The sequence below is a fragment of the Callorhinus ursinus genome, unplaced genomic scaffold (genome assembly GCF_003265705.2).
Source record: "Callorhinus ursinus isolate GAN/ISIS: 27379988/994484 unplaced genomic scaffold, GSC_fseal_2.0 scaffold7, whole genome shotgun sequence".
NCBI classification, from domain to species: Eukaryota; Metazoa; Chordata; class Mammalia; order Carnivora; family Otariidae; genus Callorhinus; species Callorhinus ursinus.
In genome coordinates this window covers 62438537-62462683 of record NW_027397069.1, presented here as the reverse complement: position 1 = coordinate 62462683, position 24147 = coordinate 62438537, and the positions used below count along the sequence as shown (strand labels likewise).

Genomic DNA, 24147 nt, shown 5'->3' with positions numbered 1-24147 from the left:
TGAGTTTCTCTGTCCTCCTTTTAACTATCCCCACAGTTTGTCACATACTATATTAAAATCCATTTCCTGCTCTGACTCCACAGTCATGACTCACTACTGACTGTATTACCAGAACTGAAAGAGTAGTACTCATTCCAGATTGCTGCCAGAATGAATGCTATTGTTTTCTCTGTAATACTCTACTTTTCAAAGCATGATCACCATTTATCTCATTTGTTCTTACAGCAGTCTCGTTGTTCATTCCCATTTTATTGGTAAAAATAAATGAGACTTGAGGAGGCCAAATAGTTTGCTTTTATACTAAATAGTGAATATTCAATAATGTGAATGCTAGTTTGAAGGAATTTGACCTTCCTCAAAATTCATGTCTTAAGGAATTTAACAGTCATGTAAGAGGAATGATTTTGTTCTGATTCAAAGTCTTTGATTTTCTTTCTTTAACCATTGAGGTAAGCAATTATTGTATCAGGTTGTTGAATTTATTGAATTATTAACTTTCTGTCTTTTAATTTCTTTCCTCCTTTCCTTCATCCAAACATTTATTGAATACTTACCATGTATCAGTCAATGATCACAGTGCATTGCTGAAGATTTTTAGGAAAGATGTAGTCCCTGCCTTCAAGTAGCTGCCAATCCAGTGAGGAAAAAACACGTAACAGGGCACCTGGATGGCTCAGTTGGTTAAGCGTATGCCTTCGGCTCAGGTCGTGATCCCAGGGTCCTGGGATCCAGTCCAGCAAAGGACTCCCTGCTCAGCGGGAAGCCGGCTTCTCCCTCTCCCTCTGCCTTCACCTCTGCCTGCTTGTACTCCCTCTCTATCTGTCAAAAATGAAAAACAAAAAACACATAACAAATGACTACACCACCATATATATATTTATTTTTAAAGACTTTATTTATTTATGTGACAGAGAGAGAGAGACAGAAAGAGAGGGAACACAAGCAGGAGGAGTGGGAGAGGGAGAGGGAGAAGCTCCCTGCCGAGCAGGGAGCCCGATGCGGGACTCGATCCCAGGACCCTGGGACGATGACCTGAGCTGAAGGCAGACGCTTAATGACTGAGCCACCATATATTTTTAATATGAAAATAATTACTGTATAAAAGTATCATCTCCCGACAGCATATTATTAACCTAAATTTTGCTAATTTATTGTCTTTGTCCTTTATTAGAATGTAAGCACCATGAGGACAGGGACCTTGTCTTATTCATTACTCTGTTTCTGGTGCCTTGGAACTATCCATGGCTTGGAGAACACGATAGATATGTGTAGAAAGGAAGATGTTCCTTTTCTTTTAGGCTTTTAAAAAAATAATTAATCATATTATGTTTCTATTGATTGAAGACTATTTATTAAATACATGAATTCAATGTATTTCTCCTAAAGTTTTGGTTCTTTTAAGTAGAATTTCTTTTTTAAGTTTTCTATCTTTATCAAACAGTCCATTTGTATTACATTATTTAATAGATATACAATCTTTTAGATATAGAATAACTTTCATTTATTTAATGAGAAATATGTACTGCTAGAAATATACAATGTCTCCTTGAGGTTGTCCTATTTCATGGTTTCATTATTTGAGACTCTTTAGTATGCTTTTAAGTGAATTTGTAATGAAATTATGGAGTTGCTACTTGTTTATGTAATAATATTGGAGAATTAAGTTCTTATTCAATTATTAGTCTATATGAAATTTCATTTTCTATTAACGCTTGTTGAGTAGTAGATGGCCAAAAAGCTCAAAGGATTGATGTTTCAATTATATTCACTATTTCACATTTATAGTTGCCGTGTTCTAACTTCCACTGCATCTCTGCTCTTACTCTGTTCTGTTTTATAGGTGATTATATTTCCTTCGGCATTTCCCTTATTTAAACGTCAAATAGATTACATTTTATAATTCCAGAGTACTGAAACGATGTCTCTCTAGTAAGCTTTCAAAATAATTAACAGTTTTGTTTACTTGTGAAAATCTAATACATGTTTTACATTGATTCAATATAACACATTTTCAGTTTAGGCATTAGTAGAGGTATTGAGACAATAAAAGACATTTTGAATTTTATAAATATTCTGAATTAGGACAATTCCAAAGAACTAATGGATAGGAAAAAGAAAATAGAGTTACAGAAATATCCACTGTCAATTCACATTTTAATACCTGGAAGCTATATGGCTAACCTTAGCAATAGCTAAGTTTATGGCATATGAATGATGCCAGTAGTGGTGTAGGTTCCTGCCAATGTTAAAATTAAACACACACACCTGAGAAACAATTTGGAAAAATTAACCCCATGAAGTACCACTGTCCCTTTAAAAAATAAAAGTAAGGAAGAATCTCTGTCTTGGCAGGAACTTAAAGCACTAAACTTTATTTACAAAAAAATCAATAACACAAAATTTCAATGAAAATGAAAGGTAGAGAAAGTCAGATATTGAAACAACAGAACAAAAGTCTTGTTTAAAACCTCAGGTGCATTTTGGTCAACTTTTGGTCAACTTTTTGGTCAACTGTTTTCTGTGGGTTAGTAAATTATAAAGGATTATTTTGCTACTAGTATTTGCTTATTCTTTTGGCTTTTTTAGTTTTGTAAGGTCTCAAAGAAAAAAAAATCCTATTTTGTAATATGTCTCCTCTTGTTATAACTAGTGAAAAACAAAGAAAAAATATATAGCTAGTTCAGCTTTATGTTCTTAGCAGAGATAAAAGCCTCAAGTTTGAGACATGAAATTCTTAAGAGCCTTATAAAGTAAACAAATACAGTGTATATATATTATATATATCTCTCTGTGTATGTGTGTATGCATATATATAGTTATTTATTTTTTTAGAAAACTAAAGAAGATAACGCTGTCCTATTTGCTCTTTGAAGAAAGGGAAGTCAGGTCAATGAATAAAGAGATACAAGTGGATTATTAGTGTAGTTAATTATATAATCTGAACACTCACAAAATTCTGCTGTCCTTTTGTGTTAATAGAGAAGCACAACTTCTATCATCTGTTTAGTAATTATTACAGACATTGCTTTAAATGCTTTTGTATGTTTTATGTCTTTAAATCTTCCAGGCAATACATATGCGACTGATTTTACAGGTGCAGAAATAGGTTCAAGGGCAATTTGTTTGGATTTGAACCCAATCTATCTGATTTCAAAACCATTCCTTTAGCCACTATCCCATACTGCAAAGGATTGTTTGGGATTAGGGTGGGAATGGTGAAACAATAAATAATGTTTGGGAGAAATGCTGTATTTTTCAAGGTAACCATGTGACCTTTCTGTTGTGCTTATGAAAGAAAACACGACAATATGAATTATGAGGGCAAATCACGTGGCCATGACCTTAATGTGCTTGCTGAATGTGACTAGCCCTGATATCTGCTCTTCTGTCTTCTTGCTACTGCAAAATAAATCAGGCTGAGTCTGTTTCAATATAAACAAACACACTAGTGATAAAGCTGTGGCCAACATATGACATTTCATCTACTTCTCACAAGCATAGATTAGCCAAACAGAAATAAAGTTTAACATACACATTCATGCATATTTAACAGATACTCAAGTGCTAAATGTGATTAAGCTTCTGGATTATTTAAGATATCCTTTAAACTTCTGATTATGTGCTTTAAGAATTATTTTCACATTAACAACAAAGAGGCTATATACAATGTATATCTCAAATTCTGTAAGATTAAACTCTCAGGAAGAAGTTAAAAGAGATAAACAATAACCCCAGGAAATCAAAACATAAATCTCAGATTGTCTCAATGTACTACCTGCTAATTGATCAATGAGGTAGTTGTTTCAAGCCGTTCTTCCATTGGTTAATCCATAGCTGCTGGCACCGATACAGAAAGGCTGTAATCCAAAATTTCATGCACTAGTACAAGGCTGAAATTGATTTTATATACCATCTCCTTGTTGAACTAAAGTTTGCTAAAAATGCTCTTTCTTACTTTGAAGAGATTCTATTAATGAGATAACTATTCCAAAGGACTCTTGGACAGTTCCTCATAACATTCTTTTCCTGCTTCTACCCAGAGTATATGCTTTTTGCTATAATTATATAGACAAATGCTAATACTTTCAAGAGCGACTAGGAGATTAATAGTGAGACACATAACAAATCCTTTGCCAGAAAAGCATAATAAGGAGTGATATATTAATGGGACTATGAAATTAAGTTTAGGTTAATCTTAATGCATGTAATTAAAAACAATTTATTTATCCTAAGTAATTTTTGTCTAGAATTAAAGTGATTCCCAGGAAACAGAAAGGCTAATGGAGTTTTTTTTTAACCTTCACAGACATAGAGATATAAAACCAGACTGACTCTAGAGATCATCTCTTGGTGGGTGGCTTTCACCAAAATATGCAAAAACATGATGACTTTGTTCTTTTAAAGTAAACTTCTGCAATCTCATTATCTTTCCTCTGGTAAATTTGGTAGAAAGGAACTAATGACCTCAGTCCAGGTCCCAATGTAAGCTGTGTGGAATAGCCAATATACCTGAGGCGTTGGCCAGCTATACCTGGGGGGTCAAATCTCAATTTTGTCACTTAAAGTATGACCTTGCACAACTCTCTTCCTATTAGTTTCCTCATTTGAAAAATGGGAACAATAAGATCTTACTTGCAGGACTGTAGCAAGGAATAGAAATAATATATGTAGACATGCATGGCAGATAGGAGATGAAGAGTCTATGACAGCTATAATGGTTGACAACAATCAACCATAAACTCCACTTTTAACATACTTTCAATGTTTATTAGTATGAAAATAATTACATGTATTCTTTTACATTTTTTTTTTCAGCGAAGGGAGTATAGGTGGCTATAGTGTCATGTGAATTTCTTATCTTTGGAAAATGAGACAGAGAAGACAGCAACTATTAATTTATTTAAGTGAGAATTTGTCAACCTATGCTACTTGAAAACAACAAAAAAGCCAGAATCTGTTTTATTTATTTATTTATTTATTTATTTATTTATTTATTTATATCTTTTTAAAAGATTTTATTTATTTATTTGAGAGAGAATGAGAGAGCATGAGGGGGGGAGGGTCAGAGGGAGAAGCAGACCCCCCGCTGAGCAGGGAGCCCGATGCGGGACTCGATCCCGGGGCTCCAGGACCATGACCTGAGCCGAAGGCAGTTGCCCAACCAACTGAGCCACCCAGGCGCCCAAGAATCTGGGTTTGTTTGTTTGTTTTTTTAATGCTGGAAATGGGTACCAATTTCAGATCACTCTCACCTAGGTGGTATTTTGAATGTATTCATGAAGGTGGCATTTAAGCCAGAAGGAATTTCAAGAGGAGGGGAGAGGAGGAGAGGGCTATAGATAGAAGGAAGAACATGAGGAAGGCACTAAAATAGGAAAGCACAATGTATTAATTGGGAACAGAGTGATTCAGTTTGGCTAAAGCATTGTTTCCCAACCTGGGGACCTCAGAGTTACTGAAAGTGATCCATAAATACCTATATACATCAGGTATTGTTTATGGACAAATACCAAACACATTTATGTTGCATGCATGTATATTAGTTTCATTGGGCTGCTGATAACTTTTGTTACCATAGACTAGGTGGCTTAAAAATGACAGAAATTTATTCTCTCACAGTTCTGGAATCTAGAAGTCCAAAATCAAGGTATCAACATAGCCATGCTTTTTCTGAAGGCTCTAGAAGAGAATATTTCCTTCCTTTGTCTGACTTACTTCACTTAGCACAATACCCTTTAGGTCCATGCATGTTGTCACAAATGGCAAGATTTCATTCCTTTTTATGGTTGAGTAATATTCCATTAGATAGACAGACAGACAGATAGATAGATATCAAACTTTCTTTATTCATTCATCTATTAATGGACGCTTGGATTGCTTCCATATCTTGGCTTTGTAAATAATTCCGCAATAAACTGAGGGGTGCATATATCTTTTTTGAATTAGTGTTTTTGTGTTCTTTGAGTAAATACCCAGTAGTATAATTACTAAATCATATGGTATTTTCATTTTTAATTTTTTGAGGAATCTCCATACTGTTTTCCATATCAGAGAAAGACAAATATCATTTGATTTTACTTATATGTGGAATCTAAAAAACAAAACAAAGGAACAAACAAACAAAACCAACAGACTTAAATACAGAGAACGAACTTGTGGTTGCCAGAGGGAAGGTAGATGGGGAAATGGGTGAAATAGGTGAAGGGGATTAAGAGTTTCAAACTTAGAGTTATAAAATAAGTAAGTCACAGAGATGAAAAGTACAGCATAGAGAATATAGTTAATAATATTGTAATTATGTTGTATGGTGACAGATGGTGACTACACTTATTATGGTAGCAGAGTAATATATAAAATTGTCAAATCACTATGTTGTACACCTGAAACAGATATAACACAGTATGTCAGGTACACTTCAATTAAAAAAAAAAAGTCCTTCCTCGCGTCTTCCTAGCTTCTGGTGATTGCCTAGGCTCAGAGCAGTGTAACTTCAATCTCTGCCTCTATCTTTACATCATTATCCTTCTGTGTGCCTGTTCGGCTGTGTATCTCTCTCCCTTATTTTTATAAGAATATCAGTCATATTTGATTAAGGGTCTACCTAATTCCAGTATAACCTCATCTGAGTTTGATAGGATCTACAAAGGCCTTATTTCCAAACAAGGTCACATTCCCAGGTGTCTGGGGCGGGACTTGAACATATTTTTTAGGGGGGACACAATTCAACCCACAGACAGTGTGTGTGTGTGTGTGTGTGTGTGTGTGTGTTTGTATTCAAATATATACAATTATTGTGATTTTTAAAAAGCAAAAATTATTTAAATAGCATTATTAAATTGAAAATAGCTTTTTAAGACTATTATTTTTATCAATGGATATTAAAATAATAAATCTCTCAAGTAGGAGTCCAGAAGTCTACAATTTTTTTTCATGATAAAAAGAGTTGTACATACTTAAAAATGTTGAGAGCTATTGTTGTAGGGTTCCTGTCCAGAACAGAATGAGGTAAACTAGAAAGCAAACTTAAGTCCAGAGGGCCTTTGGTACTAAGTAAGATAAGGACTTTGGGCTTCATTTATTAGGTAGAGAGAATTACAGGTGATTTTTTGAGCAGGTGACATGTATGCACATAGAAATTTTTGTGATTAATAAATTAAAATTTCTGACCACACCATTCTGTCCACCAAAGTGGAGCTTTAGGAAAATTACCGTGTACAAGATGGACTGCTAGAGTGAGTGTGGAGACAAGGAGAGCAGGTAGGAAGTGAGCAGGATCTGAGGATGAAAACAACGAGACGCATGCTGGGCATACTGCTGAGGAAGAAGGGGCAGAGGTATGACTAATCTGATGGTGAACATGTACGTGTGTGTGCATTTGTACATATGTTTATGCAGATATTGGGGGTATATGTACGCAGTATGGTGTTTGCAATGTTAGTGCTTTCTAAATTCAAGAGTACCTATTATTTCTGTACCACTCATTTGATACTTTTAATGTTTGGACTTGTGGATTACATGGAAAACAATTCATTTCGACTAGTCTACTCTCTTGTACCCAGTAGGCCCTCAAATATTTGTTGGCTGTTAAGCATCAACATTTTAGCCATTCCAAATCTGGGTCAAATTTGTTAACAAATATTGAATTTCTATTTTGTGTCTGTATTTTCTGCTCAGGAGAAAAAGTAGTCAGGTGAAAAAGGTAGAACTAAGTAGTTCGAGGAAAAGTGAAATTAAAATTTGGTGAAGAAATTGTAAGAAGGCACTTAGCTAGTCTAATTTCAAGTTCCCAAGGCAGGGCAAATTATATACATTGGTCCTGAAAGAATCTGAACACTAGATCATGATGAACAACTCTCAGTGGTCTTTGAGAAGTCTTGGAGAAGTACTAGAGAATTAAAGTGCCAAAGGGGAGAAAGAGGAGATAAATTCTTGAAAAACCACAGCAGGTAGCTTAATATTACCTGTAGGTGAGATTACAGAAAGGTTCATTCATTAGAAAAGGAAGCAGTAAGTCGTGTCATCAAATTAAACACATTTTCTTGTTTATGTTGTAGTTATTGGAAAAATTGGTAATAATTCACAACTCTTTATAGTTTTTACTTTAATTCTGCCCAGACACAGAGACAGTGAATCTGGATTTCAACTAGCCAGTTGTCAAGTTCCCTTATGATATTCTTCTGCACAACTTAGAGAAACATGAGCTAGTTGTTAGCAGAGGATGGTAGCTATTTAATAGTTGAAGGATTATACCAAACAGGTGCTTATAAACAAATCAGTGATTTTCAAACTTTTTGGTTATGACTTACAGTAAAAGATACATTTTACATGATTACCTAGTAAGCACACATGTACATACGTATGTGTATGTAATTAAAATAATAGATGCCCCTTGATATTTTCCATTCTGTTTCTTTAAACTGCTGTTTGCAGCCTACTAAATCTATTTCATGACTCAACTAATGGGTTGAGGTCTATAGTTTGAGAAATGTAAATTGATTTCAATCAGAATGTTTCTAGTGACTATAGAGCTGTTTTTATCCTGTTCCATCAAATATTTGGATGAAGATATAAAAGGATTGTGCTAGTTTGAAGACAATACAATAATAAGACAATTTTTTTTGCATGATAAAAATAGGATTAAGAAATTCCCAGCAAATTAAATTTAAATGGAAAATTAAATAGAAAAATTGAATAAGATAAAAATTGAATTAATTTAAATTTAAAAATGTATGTACATTTTTGCACTTTCTGTCTCAAAATCTATATGTGAGGTTTGTGTTGCTGCTTAGCAGCAACATGTCTACAAACAAAACGAGATCAATAACAATGAAACAAAAACCTTGGTGTTTCAGTTGATAAGAAGTTTAATATGAGAGGGGACTGGAACTGAAATTATTTGGGAACCTACTATATGCCAAACAGGAATCATTGGTGATTACATGAATCATTGGTGTCACTTTGCTATAAAACCTAGACCCAAACAAAACTGAATCAATTTGGGGTTACATTTTATTTATTTATTTATTTATTTATTTATTTATTTATTTATTTGAGAGAGAGAATGAGAGATAGAGAGCATGAGAGGGAAGAGGGTCAGAGGGAGAAGCCGACTCCCTGCTGAGCAAGGAGCCTGATGTGGGACTCAATCCTGGGACTCTAGGATCATGACCTGAGCTGAAGGCAGTCGTTTAACCAACTGAGCCACCCAGGCGCCCAATTTGGGGTTACATTAACAGGAGTTATATTTCTAAAGATTGAGGTTTGGGTAAGAGTTACCTTCTGTTTTGTACTGGCCCAAACCTACCTACCCAAACACTTTTTCAGATAAAGTTTAGAGGGCAGCTAGAAACCCATTCTTTAAAGAACAAGTCAAGGGAATGGGGATATTTAGCCTGGAGAATTGCTGTTTTCATTCATTCATTTTTTAAACACCTTTACTCAGTATAAATTACAAGCCAGCCATGTTAGGTGCTGAAGACACAAAAATAACCACAGCATTGTGTTTTCCCACAGCCAGTGAATGAAAACATTATTTATTGACCCTTGCTACTACATTCATACCTTAAATGTATTAGTACCTTTCGTTCTTTAATCCTATGAATCTCTAGTTTGGGTTGGATAAACTATGGCTTTGAAGATAAGTCATTTGCCCAAGATTACACAGGTAAGTGGCTCAGAAACTGGAATCCAACTCATGCAAGAAGTTCTACTAAACCTGGAGCATGTGTTCTCAACCACTGTGCAATATTGCTTCTTGATATGTCATTTGCAATACCAAATCACTATATTGTACACCTGAAACTAATCTAACATTGTATGTTAACAGTACCGAAATTAAAATTAAAAAAATATTGCTTCTTAAAACTCAGATTCATGTGCTTCTTACCTTTGAAAAACTGTCCTTTGAAAGTAGGGGTATGCATCTATTCAAGTAAAAATGTATGCAAAATTAATATTCACCACATACAATGGTTTTAATCTGGAGATTTAAAAAATGAACATTTTAGGTAGCTTCTATTATTATGTAATTGTCTTTTATTTCAAAATATTGTTAATGCAAACACTAAGCCATTTGTGCATTTACAGGGAAATAGGCTTTGTAGGCTAAAAGGAAACAAACCTGCTGTCTTTTCTAAACTTTGTGCTTTTGGGGATAATATTGAAACCATATAACTGTGCAATTATAGAGACTTGTATGTGGTTTTAATTGGTTTTACATGTGTTTATAGGTCATTCAACACATACTGTGCCTGTATACTAAGGGTACAAGGACATATTTACTCTGTGCTGGCTGCTGAGTTCAAGTAATTCATTGAATTCTCCCTTCCCTATGGGATGGGTATTCTCATTCCTGTTAGTAAATGAGGAGACTACCCCAATAAATTGAGTAGGCTGCAGAGGCAGTAAGTTGTGAGAATGATTCCAAAGCCTGTGCACTTTCCACAGTACCACACTGCCTTCAAGGAGCTGACAGTGTACTGGAGAGTGCTTTTTAATTAGAAAGCTCTTTTAAATATTTCTGATATTGAATTAAGTATGCAACAGAAGAAGTAGAGTTTTCCTACTTTGAAAAAGTGATATCCTTTTTACCCGCTCCCTATCTCCACTAAAGGAAAATGAACAAATACAAAATGAACAAATGAGAAAAAACCAAAGTGCACACACATACTGCTTAAGAAACAAAACAGAGAAAATTAAAGTGAAAATATTAAAATGACGTTAAGCTATTCATTTGGAAAGGAAATAGAAAGTTCAGGTTGTCACTGTCTCTCAAAGCACTCATGCAAGAAGTCTAAAAATAGCAAGAGATAGAACCTGCTGCCATATTTTTTACACACAGCGGGGTGAAAAAAAGCCAGTGTGATGATCTTTCAGTCTGGATTTTCATATTTAAGATATATCATTTTAGATTTACAAATGAAAATAGTGCTCACAAAAGTAGGTAACACTATAAATAAAATGCTATAGGCAGTTATATATGTCACAGGATTTTTAAATTATAGCATATATAAGTCGTGCTATTAAAAGTTATTGGTTTTGCAAGTTTTTCATACAGTTTTGATCATTTAAGCATTTTATAATTCAATTGCTACTTAATATAAATGGACATACCAATTATCACTTCTTTCAAAAGGATTTTTTTTGTCTAATAATTCATTTTTCAGCACAAGTTTGAAACAACTAAAAACTAAGCGTAAGTGCTGGATTTGAGGAGCTTTGTTATACATAACCTATAGTACCTTAGAATTTTACCATGTTCCAATATTCTGAGAGTTAACTTGACTAGTTGGTCCAGTTAAATATGAGTAATAACAAATTGGGTTATGATAGATTTGTATATTGACTCTCTTCACTTGAGATGACAATTAGAATGACTTGAATATGCCTCCAGATACTGAATATTTCTGGTGGCTTGTAATATATCTTTATTGAAAAGGGCATACTTCATGAAATATTAAAGAAAATTACATCCTTCATTTCAAAGGAGATAACAGCAGTCATGCCTATTTAGTTTTAATTCAGGACTAGCAGCAAGATTACTGTATCAATTTTAATTTTCTGAAGCAGTAATATTTTTGTTTTATATTTATGCAGACACAGTAATCTCCTTTTTTTACACATTAAGGCTGGCCATGAGGATTACGTATATTTTTAGATAATTTTAAAAACCTCTGAACTGTAAGTGACTAAGGAAAAGGGAGGCATCGTTAGTTGACATCGTACCTGAAAATCGCAAGGGATTTTTGAAATGTGGGATTTGTAGCTCCCACCAAACTACCCTATCTATAGTGTCACTCAGTGCAGGCTTTTTAGGCTGGTAGGTGAGTTCAAGAGCTGTTTGTTGTTCAGAGCTCCATCCAGAGCTGATCACTGTTTGACAAGTTCTATTTTAAGTCGTGCCTGTGTGTGCAGGTGTCAGCCTCTTTCATGGCTGTAGAAAAAGATCCAGTACACTCCATCTGTATCCTTCCCCGACAATGCAAGATCTTTCCCCATGGTGCGTTTGTTTCTGCTTTGCCAGCCACTTTTTATTTGGGTAATTGGGGGTTGGGGGGGCTAGGCGGGCGGTACTGAGAGGAAGGGCGAGGAGGGGCAGAAAGAGGTCGTCTGCCACTCCCCTACCTTACAAGGCACGTGGCACTGGCAGTGGCAGCTGCTGGATGCAATGATGAAGACGAAGATGATGAACCTCCTCTTAGCAAAAAGATATTGAAGGAAGGAGGCAGCGAAGGCAAGACACACTCACTGTGTCCTTCCCCACAGGGAGAATCCACCCTCAAGGGAAAAAGTACAAGGAAGCCACTACCCGCCCCGCCTCTACCAGCTTGCCCCAGGGTCTGGCATTGGTCCCCATGCACCTGCTCACCTGTCTATCCGTTCAGGGTGGTTGGGGGAGGTACGAGGGGTGTCGGGGTGGGTGGGTGGAAAGAGAAGGAGGGCAGGGCAAAAGAGGGGGTGCACCGAAGGCTCCGCCCCCGAGGCTCTGCGCAGGCGCAGTGGCCGCTACCGCAGGCAGGGGGCGGCAACATGGCGGAGTGAGCGGCGGCGTCGGGGCTTCACAACAACAGTGGCTCCCGTAGCAGCGGCAGCAGCAGCGTCAGTAGCGTTGGCCACAGCCTGAGCTTCAGCACCGGCCAGCGTCGTGGCCAGCTGCTCGCCCCCCAGGGCTTTTCGGAGCGCCGGCCGCATCTCCGCGGGGGGCGGGCCGGGCCGGACGGACAGGGAGGGGGAGAGAGAGGAGACAGCGGTAGCGGCGGCGGCAGCGGTACAGCTGCTGGGCGGGCACTGCCGCTCGCCGGGCAGCGGTTAGCGGCGCAGCCACCGCCGGGAATAAGCCTGGGAATAACCCACCGCCTCCGCCGGGGAGGGCGCCGGAGCGGGCCGGACTGACGCGCAGGCGGGAGCGGGCCCGGCGCCGCGGCGCTGGTGGATGCTGGGGCTCCGAGGCGACGGCCGGGGGGCGGGGGCCGAGGCAGGTATAACGGTACCGGCGGAGGCAGTGCCTCTGCTCTTCCCTTCTCTCCAGGAGGGGGGCAAATGGCGAGCGAGAAGCCGGGCCCGGGCCCCGGGCTCGAGCCTCAGCCCGTGGGGCTCATCGCCGTCGGGGCCGGAGGCGGAGGCGGCGGGGGCAGCGGCGGTGGCGGCAGCGGGGGCAGCGGGATGGGAGAGCTGAGGGGGGCGTCCGGCTCCGGCTCGGTGGTGCTGCCCGCGGGGATGATTAACCCTTCGGTGCCGATCCGCAACATCCGGATGAAATTCGCAGTGTTGATTGGACTCATACAGGTCGGAGAGGTCAGCAACAGGGACATCGTGGAGACGGTGCTCAACCTGGTAAGGGAAAAGGCGTGCTCTCCTTCTGCCTCCCAGCCCCCGTAGCCTCCCTCCCCAGCCTCTCGCTCCCACACACCTCCACCCCCGGGGTCGCACACGCAGCGCGTCCCTGGGAGCACCGATTGTCGGGCGGGTATTGCCCAGCTGGTGACCTCCCTGCGCGCAGCCGTAGCCACGCCACCTCCCCGCTCTCCTCTGGTCCTCTCCTGCCACCTGAGTGCAGTGCCCAACTTAACACCGCTTATTATCACTTCCCCTGACTATGAGTAGAAATCATTCCTTGCCGTGTCGGTTTTGCGTCGACTTGAGAGTTTAGTTAGGGGGAGAGAAGGCCTCCTTTTCTCTGGGGTTCTTTCTTCTACACTCTTAATTGTCTGTGGTGTCGCTCTCTGAGGATGAAAGCCTTCCCCCTGGAGCCGAAATTCCCCCGTGCTACTGAAATGTGAGAAGCGCATTAGGTCTAACTTGAGCAGCTGGGGTGTGATGTTTTCGAATGAGAAAACGATGCAGTTTTGCATCTGCCTTTAAATCTATTCAGAGGCTGTGATGGAGAGTGTTGTGACTGTATCTCCCACCGCCCTCCTCCCCGCACCATCTCTTTTTAGGCAGCCTTCTTTCTTTGAAATATTGCCCTGAATATGCTGACCTCTTAGTCTTTTTTTTTTCCTTTCTTTCTTTTCTTTCTTTTTTCTTCTTCTTCTTTTTTTTTTTTTTTTTGGTGCACACAAGGTGTTAAAATGTGAGGGCACCAAATCATACAGGTTGGTTTATGTCGTTGCCTTCCGAGAGCGTGGCATGTGGATAAAGACTAAAGGAAAGGTGTTAAATGCAGCCATAGGTTTTGGTTTCTTTCATGATAAGAAAGAGTTACTGCAGAACTGTGTATGACTTAATGTTTTGCGCTATCTACAGAGAGGCTAAGAAGCGTTCAAGATGTCAGGGGAAGAAAAGAGAAGAAATAGCAGAATCGTAAATTGCGGATAATTAAGAGTAGTTCATTTTTAATGTTTTGCAAATGCAGTTTTTGCTGCAGCAAAGCTTTTAAAACAGTTTCCTCTGCAATATCCAATCTTTGACATACTGTTAAGGTAGGGTTTTGGAAGACAACGCTTAAATCAAGAGCGATCAGTTGACTGTTGTATTTGGTGTGGAGTCACAGAAATATAAAAATATGCTTACAAGGGGATTTATAACACCCACGTAGTGTGATTTTTCAGCCAAGCAATTATTTTTATTTGATCTGTTGGAAAACTGAAAGCAAGCTGCAGCTACAGCAGTGGTGCCCTGAGACATGGATTAATGTCTATGGTTTATGAACCTCTTAAATTCACAGAAAAGTTAAAGCTGCTTTTTTTTTTCTTTTTTGCTAGTACCTCAAGTCAAAGATAGGAGAATATGTGTTTGCTTTGTTATATTGTTACTGTTTAAATAGGATTCCCCTCTTTCTACTCTGTCTACCCTTCAAATAAATCACCACAAAAGTCATTGTAAGTTTGGGGGAATGTCATCTCGATATAACCAAATTCTTTACAAAACAATAACAGAAATATTGTTTCTTGGTAGTTTTAATTTTAACCAGCTGCAAATAGGAGGTCAGTACTTGCCTTTTTAAAAAATAAGCAAGATGAAATCTGAACATATATTAATATGTTAGCAGGTACTGTATTTCTGTAAATTTTAAAGAACATATATAAAGTTTTTTTCCAGTTTCACCTAACCAATACCATTTTTACCTTAGATGATGTGATATTAGGTTATTTTAATAGGTATTTGTATGCTTAATAATTTTAACACGATAAGAGACAGTAGAGCTCTCACAAGCTGGAAACTGATTTAAATGTGTAACCAGTTTGGACTCTGCAGCAGTAGTGATGTATGCCAGATCAGTTCTTAACAGATGGGGTTCTATAGATATACAGTAGGTTAAGAAAGGAAGTGAAATACTTCTTTTGAGATGAAAAAGAAATTTAACTCTCTTACATGCAGTGAAAATCTGGTGTGAAGTCTCAGTATGCAAACATTATATTAGAGATTAACTTTGCTGTTAAGCTTAACTGGAGTAATCAGAAATAAGGTAATACTGAAATGTTATGTCCCAAATCCACATAAGACTTGTAATTGCATTTATTTTGGAATAAAAAAGGTTAGGTTTAAAATTTCTTTGTATGTATTTAAAGGATGCAATATGTCTTTAAATGGAAACTTTCGGGGAAAAGAATATATGACAAAGGGAGCTATTTGCTATTAAGTTAATTATATTGATTTTGGAATACAAATTGATCACTTGAAGGGTAGTATTTCTTGAACTGTAGGTTTAGGGCTTTATCTTTCTAATATACTCATGATGAAAATGTCATGTGAAAATTTAAGCTGATTCTGAAAGTATTTGGAAATCATAGGCATTTAAAAAATTATCAAAACTTAATTCTATTTACTTAATAAGTAAATCAGTAAAATCCATTTAGGGAACTCAGTAACTAGTTAGAAGTTGGAAGCCTCTAATATTATCTTTAAAATGAGTTTTTTCAATTTTCAATCTTAAAACATTAAAAAGTAGGTAGAAATAGTGAAATCTTTATCACAGTGCCATTTATGACAGAAAAGAAAGGAGGGGAACTAATGAAACTTCAAAAGAAAACAGTTTCTACTTAAACAGTCTAAATCAATCACCTTTGCCAAAATATTTTTCTATTTTTCCTGTACATTCTTTATCTCTGGATAATATGAGAATACTAATATTTGGTTTTTAGGTGCTATTTCTCTCCTGCCTTGCCCAAAGAATTAAAAGTTTTGCTGAGTAAAGTTTAAGCATGCAGTGAAATATAGAGCTTCTACACAGCCATGGCTGTAATTTTTCTGCTTTTGTTTGCCAAGGTAGAGCTGTTTCCATTATTCAGGTGGGTTGTGAATTTGTCAAAGAATCACCAATGTAAAGAGAAATAAAATGAATAATTTCTATTATAGATAGATATATTCTGTGTAATGATACTGATAACTTGAAACATTAAAATATAGCACCCTGGGCGCCTGGGTGGCTCAGTTGGTTAAGCGACTGCCTTCGGCTCAGGTCATGATCCTGGAGTCCTGGGATCGAGTCCCACATCAGGCTCTCTGCTCAGCAGGGAGTCTGCTTCTCCCTCTGACCCTCTTCTCTCTATCTTTCATTCTCTCTCTCTCTCAAATAAATAAATAAAATCTTAAAAAAAAATATAGCACCCTATACTTATAGGATCAGGAAGATGAATAAATTAATTTGTAAATAATGTTACAGTGAGAGTATATTGTCAAGAATTTTGCAGTGTAGCTATGAAAGAAGCTAATCATCAACAAACTTTGACTTTAGGAAGAATTATAATGTGGTAGTACAAGAGAGTCTAACTATAGATAAGGAATTTGGTTGCCTGTTTCAGTTATAGGCATACTGCTTAATTGAGTGCTTCCTTTGTAACCACCCTTAACATATGTTTATTATAGGGTTTTTCTTTCCTTGAAGTAAATGTTATGTAAATATCATGAGTTCTTATTTTATAACATGAAAGTTTCTTTTTATCAAAGATTTTAATATAAACATAGTATTAGAAAAGATAAAATAGAGGATTGATATTTACTTAGTGAAAGAATTCAGGTTTGAATAGCTGTCTTAGGTAGTATAATTCTATAGCATTTAATTAAAATTTTTTTTCCACAAATTACAGTGCAATATCAGTGTATCTTTACTTGTAGAAAATATTTCCTCTGATAATTTCATTTTTTTTTTACATGTGAATGGCATATTGTATTGAAAGCAATAAAAGATACTTTCCTGGGATTTTGTGGGCTAAGTTCCTCTCCTCTCTTGCATATGAATCATAGTATTTTTGTTAAAAGGGAATTTTTAAGTGATTCTCTTGTAATTGAACATGACAGTAACTTTTCTTAGTTTTTTCATCTGTAGTTTGATAATCAGAATCATTTTCACTTTAAAGATACTTAGAATTTCACAAAAGGTATATTCTGTATTTGAACTAAATTTATTTTAAAAATACGTAATTGCGTCTTAGGATCATGGAAGTCCTTAGTATTAACAAAACCACATTTACTTATGTTAAGAGAGAATTTCCTGCATTTTAGTTTATATTGACATGTAAGTCTTTTCATATTAACTTGAATTATATTTTATTTTTGCTATTGGGTTTTGAAAGTTAAATTAAGAATGCATTTGTAAACATTGGAAGTTACACTATCAAGAGTTCTGAGATTTTCCATAGAAAGATTAATTTAGTCATGGAATGACACTAAAGCAGTCTTGATGAGCCCTGAGAAATGTACAGAATTGTTGAATCATTATACTGAACATCTGAAACTAATGTAACACTGTATGTTAATTATACTTGAATTAAAAAAGACAGTAAAGAGCAAATACTTTATAGCCAGTTTATGATCAAGGCATATTAATCTTAAATAAGTATTTTGTATATTGCTAGTCAGTTTTTGGCAAATACTGTGCTGTTGAATAAATGTATTTCAGAGTTCTGTCTTTGCTATGCTTTCTCCACACACAGCGTAGAGAAATTCATTGGTCCTAGCTGACTCACCCCGCATTTTGGATCCCTGATGTACCACTTTATCATAAAATTCAATCATCCACATTTTTGACTGTTTACTTTAAATATTATATTGCATCAGTTTCATAGGCTTCCAGTTTCTTGCCTCTACTTTTCATATTTTATGCATTGTCAGCATACAAGTGTCCCCTGCTTTCCAAGAGTTGGTGTTTTGCCATTTCACTTTTATGAAAGACCTGTATTAGTACCTGGTTTTGTTAACCAAAAGAATTCTGAAGAGGATTTTTGCTTTTACAAAAAAAGCCATTACTGTACTAGTAATAGGTCTTTTGTTAAAGTGAAGTAGCGTATTGCCAACTTTTGGAAAGTGGGAGGTACTCTTCACTTTACGCCATTTCGGCTTTTGAAAGGTCTCATAGAACACTCTAGTTTTGGATAGTGGGGGAAACCAGTATCTCCTTATACAAAGATACACCTATCACTCTCTAGTATTGTTATTTATTTATTTATTTTTCTAGTTTTGTTATTTATATGTGTTTCCCCTTATATGCTGTGAACTCCATGAGGGCAGGAGGCTGTTTTATGCATACAGATGGTCCCTGATTTAACCGATGGTTCAACTTATGATATTTTGACTTTACAAAGTAAAGTCAAACGGTCCAAAAGTAATACACACTCATTAAAAACCATACTTAGAATTTTGATCTTTTCCAGGGTTAGTGATAATGCAGTATCATACTCTCTTGTGATGGTAGGCAGCAAGTCACACCTCCCAGTTAGCCACTGGATCATGAGGGTGAACAACTGATACACTCAGCCATTCTGTGTTCATATAACCATTCTGTTTTTCTGTATTTTCAATATAGTATTCAATAAATTACAGGAGATATTCAATACTTTATTATAAAACAGGCTCTGTGTTAGAGGATTTACCCAATTATAGGCTAATTTAGTGTTCTGAGCATGTTTAAGGTGGGCTATGCCACGCAATGATGTTCACAATGTTAGGTGTATTAAATGCATTTTTGACTTTTGATATTTTCAACTTACAGTGGATTTATCAGGATGTAACATCATAAGTTAAAGATATATATTTATTTTTTATATTTTTGGCTCTTGGGTAAGTTAAATGCATTTTGAGTAGGCAGGACCCTACTATTAGGCAGTAGAAGACCAGTTTCTCAAATTATAATCAATAGTAAGGTCCAGACCCAAGATCATGAAATAAATGAGACTCATTTAATATATTGCCTAGTTATATAACTAGAAATGTGTGTTGAATATGTATGCATTATGTAGACCTTACTACATAGGTAAGTGTTATTGTAAACTGGCATATTGGAAGAAGTTCGAATCTGATAAGAACTTTTTGTTTCAATAAACCTGTGTGTATGTCAAATATATAAGCACATGACAAAGATTATGTTATTAGTAGCAAAGAATACATAAAATGCTTTGAATAGAAATTAAAAAGTATTGGGACACCTGGGTGGCTCAGTCGGTTAAGCATCTGCCTTTGGCTCAGGTCATCATCCCAGCGTCCCTGCTAAGCGAGGAGCCTGGTTCTCCCTCTAACTGCTTCCCCCCTGCTTGTGTGCTCTCTCTCTCTCTGACAAATAAGTAAATAAAATCTTTTAAAAAAGAAATTAAAAAGTATTTTTACAATATATCATATTACCAGGAACAGTGGACATCTCTTGTTTCTGTCTGTCTAGCATACATTTCCCTTTTTGATAAGGGTACTGCAATTGCCTTTGAGGAACCACTTATCTGCCATTCTTAGTTCAGCTGGTTTAGGTGGGCTGGGCATATAGCCCAGGCATGGCCAGAATCACTGTGATTGGTTCAGGGTTGAACATTTAACTCAAAGTCACAGGGTCAGTTGTAGGACTTGTGCTGAAACTCTTTCTGTTGGTGATGCTGAATTGGTAGATTCATCCTATAGTGGTGGGAGCCTGTATTAGAATTTGACTAAGTATGAAGAGAGAGAGAGAAATAGATTCTTTTTTTTAACAATTTATTTATTAGAGAGCACGTGCACGCGAGTGTGCGAGCATGTGCATGAGCAGGCGGAAGGGCAGAGGGGGAGGGAGAACCTAGAGCAGACTCCCTCCTGAGCATGGAGCTGAATGCTGTGCTCCAAGCTGGGCTCAGTCCCAGGTCCCCGAGATCATGACCTGAACTGAAATCAAGAGTTGGACGTTTAACCGACAGCAAGCCAGGTGCCCCGAGAGAGAGAAATATATTCTTGATTCTGCTTGAGCCTCTGGAGTTCCCTGTGCCTATGGAGATTATCTTCTAACCATTAAATTCTCTCTTTTAAAGTTTATTATTGTTGTTAGCTTAAAGTCATTTTAAATTGGGGCTTTGTCACTTGTAAATGGAAAGAATCCTTTCTAGCATAGACTTTAGTAAATGGAAATGGGATGTTGTAAGGAACAGACCCTAAATGTTGAAATGGAGTATAAGGCAATGAAGACTTTGCTTTCCCCTAGCAATTCCTTTTAAGGAAGTACAGAACAGCTGTTTTAAATTGTCACCTCTGTGTCTTTGCCCATGGAATTACTGAGGTGGTAACTTTAGGGATGCTGTAGTGTTTTGGCCACTTTTTTGTGGCCTTTGATAATGTTCTGTAAGAGGGCAGCTAGCTTTGGTGCAGGCTGGCGTGCTTGAAAGCGGAGAGGGAAGATAATATTGTCTTTCCAAGTAAGAGCAGCCCCTTCTTCCCATAGCTACACATAGCAGAGAATCGGAATATCAAGAACTTTGAATGTTGAAAAGCCTTTTTTTTTTTTTTTTTTTTTACTCCATGCTAAAGTTGGTAAGAGGAAAGGCAGGAGTTTAAATTAGAACCACATAAAATTCTGTTTTATAAGCTTCTCTCAAGCACCTCATGCCTTATACTCTCAGCTTCCTGACCAAAGTAACAATCTAGTTCCTAAAGAGCTTTAAAAGAGGATGCTACCAGGGAACAAGTGAGAGAATAACCTATACCTCCTCACCCAGGTTATTGTTTCACACTGCTTCAAGGAAAATCATTAAGTTGAGGGTGAAGGGGATGAGTACTGTGCAGGTCTGTTGCTGGGTGACTGAATATTGTTAGGAAATTGAAAAGACGGAAATCTGGATTGGTAAGCTATATCTTGTTAAGATCTCTGGCTTTGATGCTAATTCAACCAGTTGACTGAAGTTAATTGACCAAAAATGTATTAAGTTTTTAGGAAAACTACTTCTAGAATAACTTCTAAGTCTGGCAAAGACCTGTGTTGCGCTCCTTCTAAGGCAGTTCTAAGCTTCAGTAAGAGGAAGTGGGCTGCTAAAGCAGTGTAGCTGCTGGCTGGACAATCTAAGGCTACGAGGGTAAACGGACAAGTGAGGTCTTCTGAAATAGTAGAAATGAATACATCCGAATTGGCTGAACAAGGAACTGCATTGCCAGGATAAGAAATTCTTGCTACTCCAACCAGCAGTGGATGGTGTATGCTTCAAATTAGTAACCATGGTTTATCTTCACCACTCTTCTAAGTGGGAATTATTATTTATGTTCTTTTACCATCCTATATTAATATTAAGTATCAGGGAGATAGCTAAATTTGTTGTGTAACTATATGTTGTTACAACTGTATGTTGTCAGATAATGAGTTACCACCAAAATGCACATTTGGACCTGACCAATTCATAGCACAATGATTTTGTTAGACTTGTAGCTTGATTCAGTAACTTGACATTGTCTTTGTCTCTTCCTCACCCCCTGCTCACTCCTCACCCCCTTGAGGTGATGAGTACGTTCTCTGTTGTGGCTATGGTAGTAACATTGTTAAACATGGGTATTAAAGAATTATGTATATAGAAAGTGAATATATACATGAAAAATTATGTATATACACCATATACACACACACACACACACACACACACACACACACACACACACACACATATATATGATGTATGGGCAGCCAAGGGCTGCAATTTTATAATTTTTTGTTGGTTTTGGCTGCATAACATCCATTTTTTCTGCTGCTAACAGTTCTAGATTTTTTGACACTCCTTTGGAGAGTCATCCCTTCTTGATTCTTGGTTTGGGGTTTCTGTGGATTCCTTTCTGCTTTCTTGAATCAAACAGAATCTGGACCTGGCTCATCAATAAAGCTTTTGGTTAAAAATCTAGCTGCACATCTGAGCAGCTCGGTAACTTCTTTAATTCTGTCAGAGAAAGAGAAAGATACTGACCATTGGAGTTGATAAGATGTTAGAATGTAAGGCTGTGTTTGACTGGCAATCTGTCACCATGAAGTAGAGTATGCTTGAGAATGGACCTATCGCAGAGGCACCTAGAACCAAGAGATAGATTACCGATGACATCTTTGGAACCATTCAGGTCAGTCATATCCCCAGACTTTTCAATGCATTAAGCTAATACATTTCCTGTTTTGCTTAAGCCAGTTTGAGTTGCACCCCACTGACTCCTGACCAATATTCTAAATTAAATTAAAAAGAAAAACACCTTAGGTATTAAGTGTTATAGGACAAGTCATAAGAAAAATACTAACTTGGCAGAGGACTTGCTATATTTCAAGAAAGAAGAAATATATATTGCTCATTAATATAGAAATTTGTTTTCACTAACAACATAATAGTAATATACAATGAAAAGTGATTTAAAAAAATTACCATTGTTTCCTAGGCATGCGAAAATAATCTTTTTTTTTAGATTATTATTTATTTGAGAGAGAGAGTGAGTGCAAGTAAGCATGAGCTGAGGGAGAGGCAGAGGGAGAGGGAGAAGACTCCCTGCTTGACCCCAAGGCTGGATCCCAGGACGCCACCCAGGCACCCGGATAAAGTAATCTTAAATGATGTTGTAGGGCATGTAAAATGTTAACAGCTGTTCTGAATGACATTTTAACCATATGTATCAAGAGATTTAAAGATGTTCTTGTCATTAATCCTTAGTTCTTTAGGCTAAGGAAGAATTACGTATGGACAAGTATGAGGGATAAATGTAATTTTATGATATAAGAAAAAATTGGCAACAACCTAAATGTTCAATAATAAGAAAGAGTTAAATGAATTATTTTACATCCATATTATGGAATATCACAGAGCCATTAAAACTTATGTGCCTCAGTTTCCTTATGTGTAAAAGGGAATGTTTACCTCAAGGTTGTTGGGCAGATTAAATGAAATAATATATGTAAAGTGTTTGGTACACAGTTTATTAAGGGCTTACTACTATTACCTTTATTCTTACCTTGAGCCTGAGGATCATCTGATCATAGAAAAAAGATAATGATCTAAATAAAACTGAGCCTGGTGAACCTGTCAGAGAAGGGATCTCAAGTACTCACAGATCAGGCTCTTCTGGTGAAAAACAGGAGGTCTGTTCTCCAGCATCCTGCATTTATTAGTACCTGGGGTAGTTTTTCCAATTACCTATTTTGAGTAAGGAAGATGGAAAATTGGGGCAGGAATAGACATGAGGTAACACGAGTTCCTTTGCCTGGAATCACTTCTATCTCTTCCTTCCCACGCAAGGCTGAATTTCACATATAGATGTAGAGGACATGAATGGTGATCCCAGTAAATAATTCCTGTCTTTGGGAATATTAGCTTAAATATTTAGAAGACTACTTGAGTAACAAGCCTAAGGGGCAAGTTAGAGAATTAAAAACTATTTTGTGATCCGTTGTTTTGGAAAATAATATTAGCTTATATGTTAATAGCTCTTAACTGTTTAAAATACACTTGTGAAATTGTACTGTATTACCTAGTCCTCGGAATAACTTCTTGTGCAGATAACATTCCTTCTCTACAGATGTGGAAACTAAGGCTGCAGGGAATGTTGAAGTAGTTAGAGAAGGCTGTCTAGGTATTAAGTAACAGCGTTGGGATTCATGCCTCCAGATTCAAAAGGTAGAGTCTTTTTCATTATTAAACAAAGTGAAGCTATTTAGAAATCATCCCAAAGGCCAGCACTCTATAAAGAGATGATGTTGGAAGGGAGAGTCCAGCCAGTCTCAATGAGTTGGTGCTGTGGTAGGGAATGCAGCTCTTGGAGGACTCAGGACTCAGAAATCAAAATGTATGTAGGACAGTTTGATGGATTTGTATACAAAAGTGATTTTAGCAAAAGCTATATTGTGAAGTATTTACTTTTGAGTTTTGGGGAATAATTGGTTATACAGTATTATAAATGGTAACTAATTTTGAATTGTTTACCTTTTCTTAGGCTAAATGTTGGTATTTTAGGTATTACTTTGAACCAGAA

The 24147-nt window shown here is 37.1% G+C and overlaps 1 protein-coding gene across 10 annotated transcripts in view; it reads left to right on the top strand.

Moving 5' to 3' along the window:
• Positions 1-11656: 11656 nt before the first annotated feature.
• NBEA (neurobeachin) overlaps positions 11657-24147 on the top strand; it is a 686692-nt gene continuing 674201 nt past the window's right edge. For 4 of the 10 annotated variants that reach the window (XM_073894686.1, XM_073894682.1, XM_073894681.1 and 1 more), the window contains exon 1: positions 11657-13332. In XM_073894686.1, the coding sequence (XP_073750787.1) occupies positions 13039-13332 (294 nt within the window). In that variant the 5' untranslated portion in view covers positions 11657-13038. The remainder of the gene's footprint in view (positions 13333-24147) is intronic. The other 6 variants (XM_073894688.1, XM_073894683.1, XM_073894685.1 and 3 more) reach the window with 2 other exon arrangements.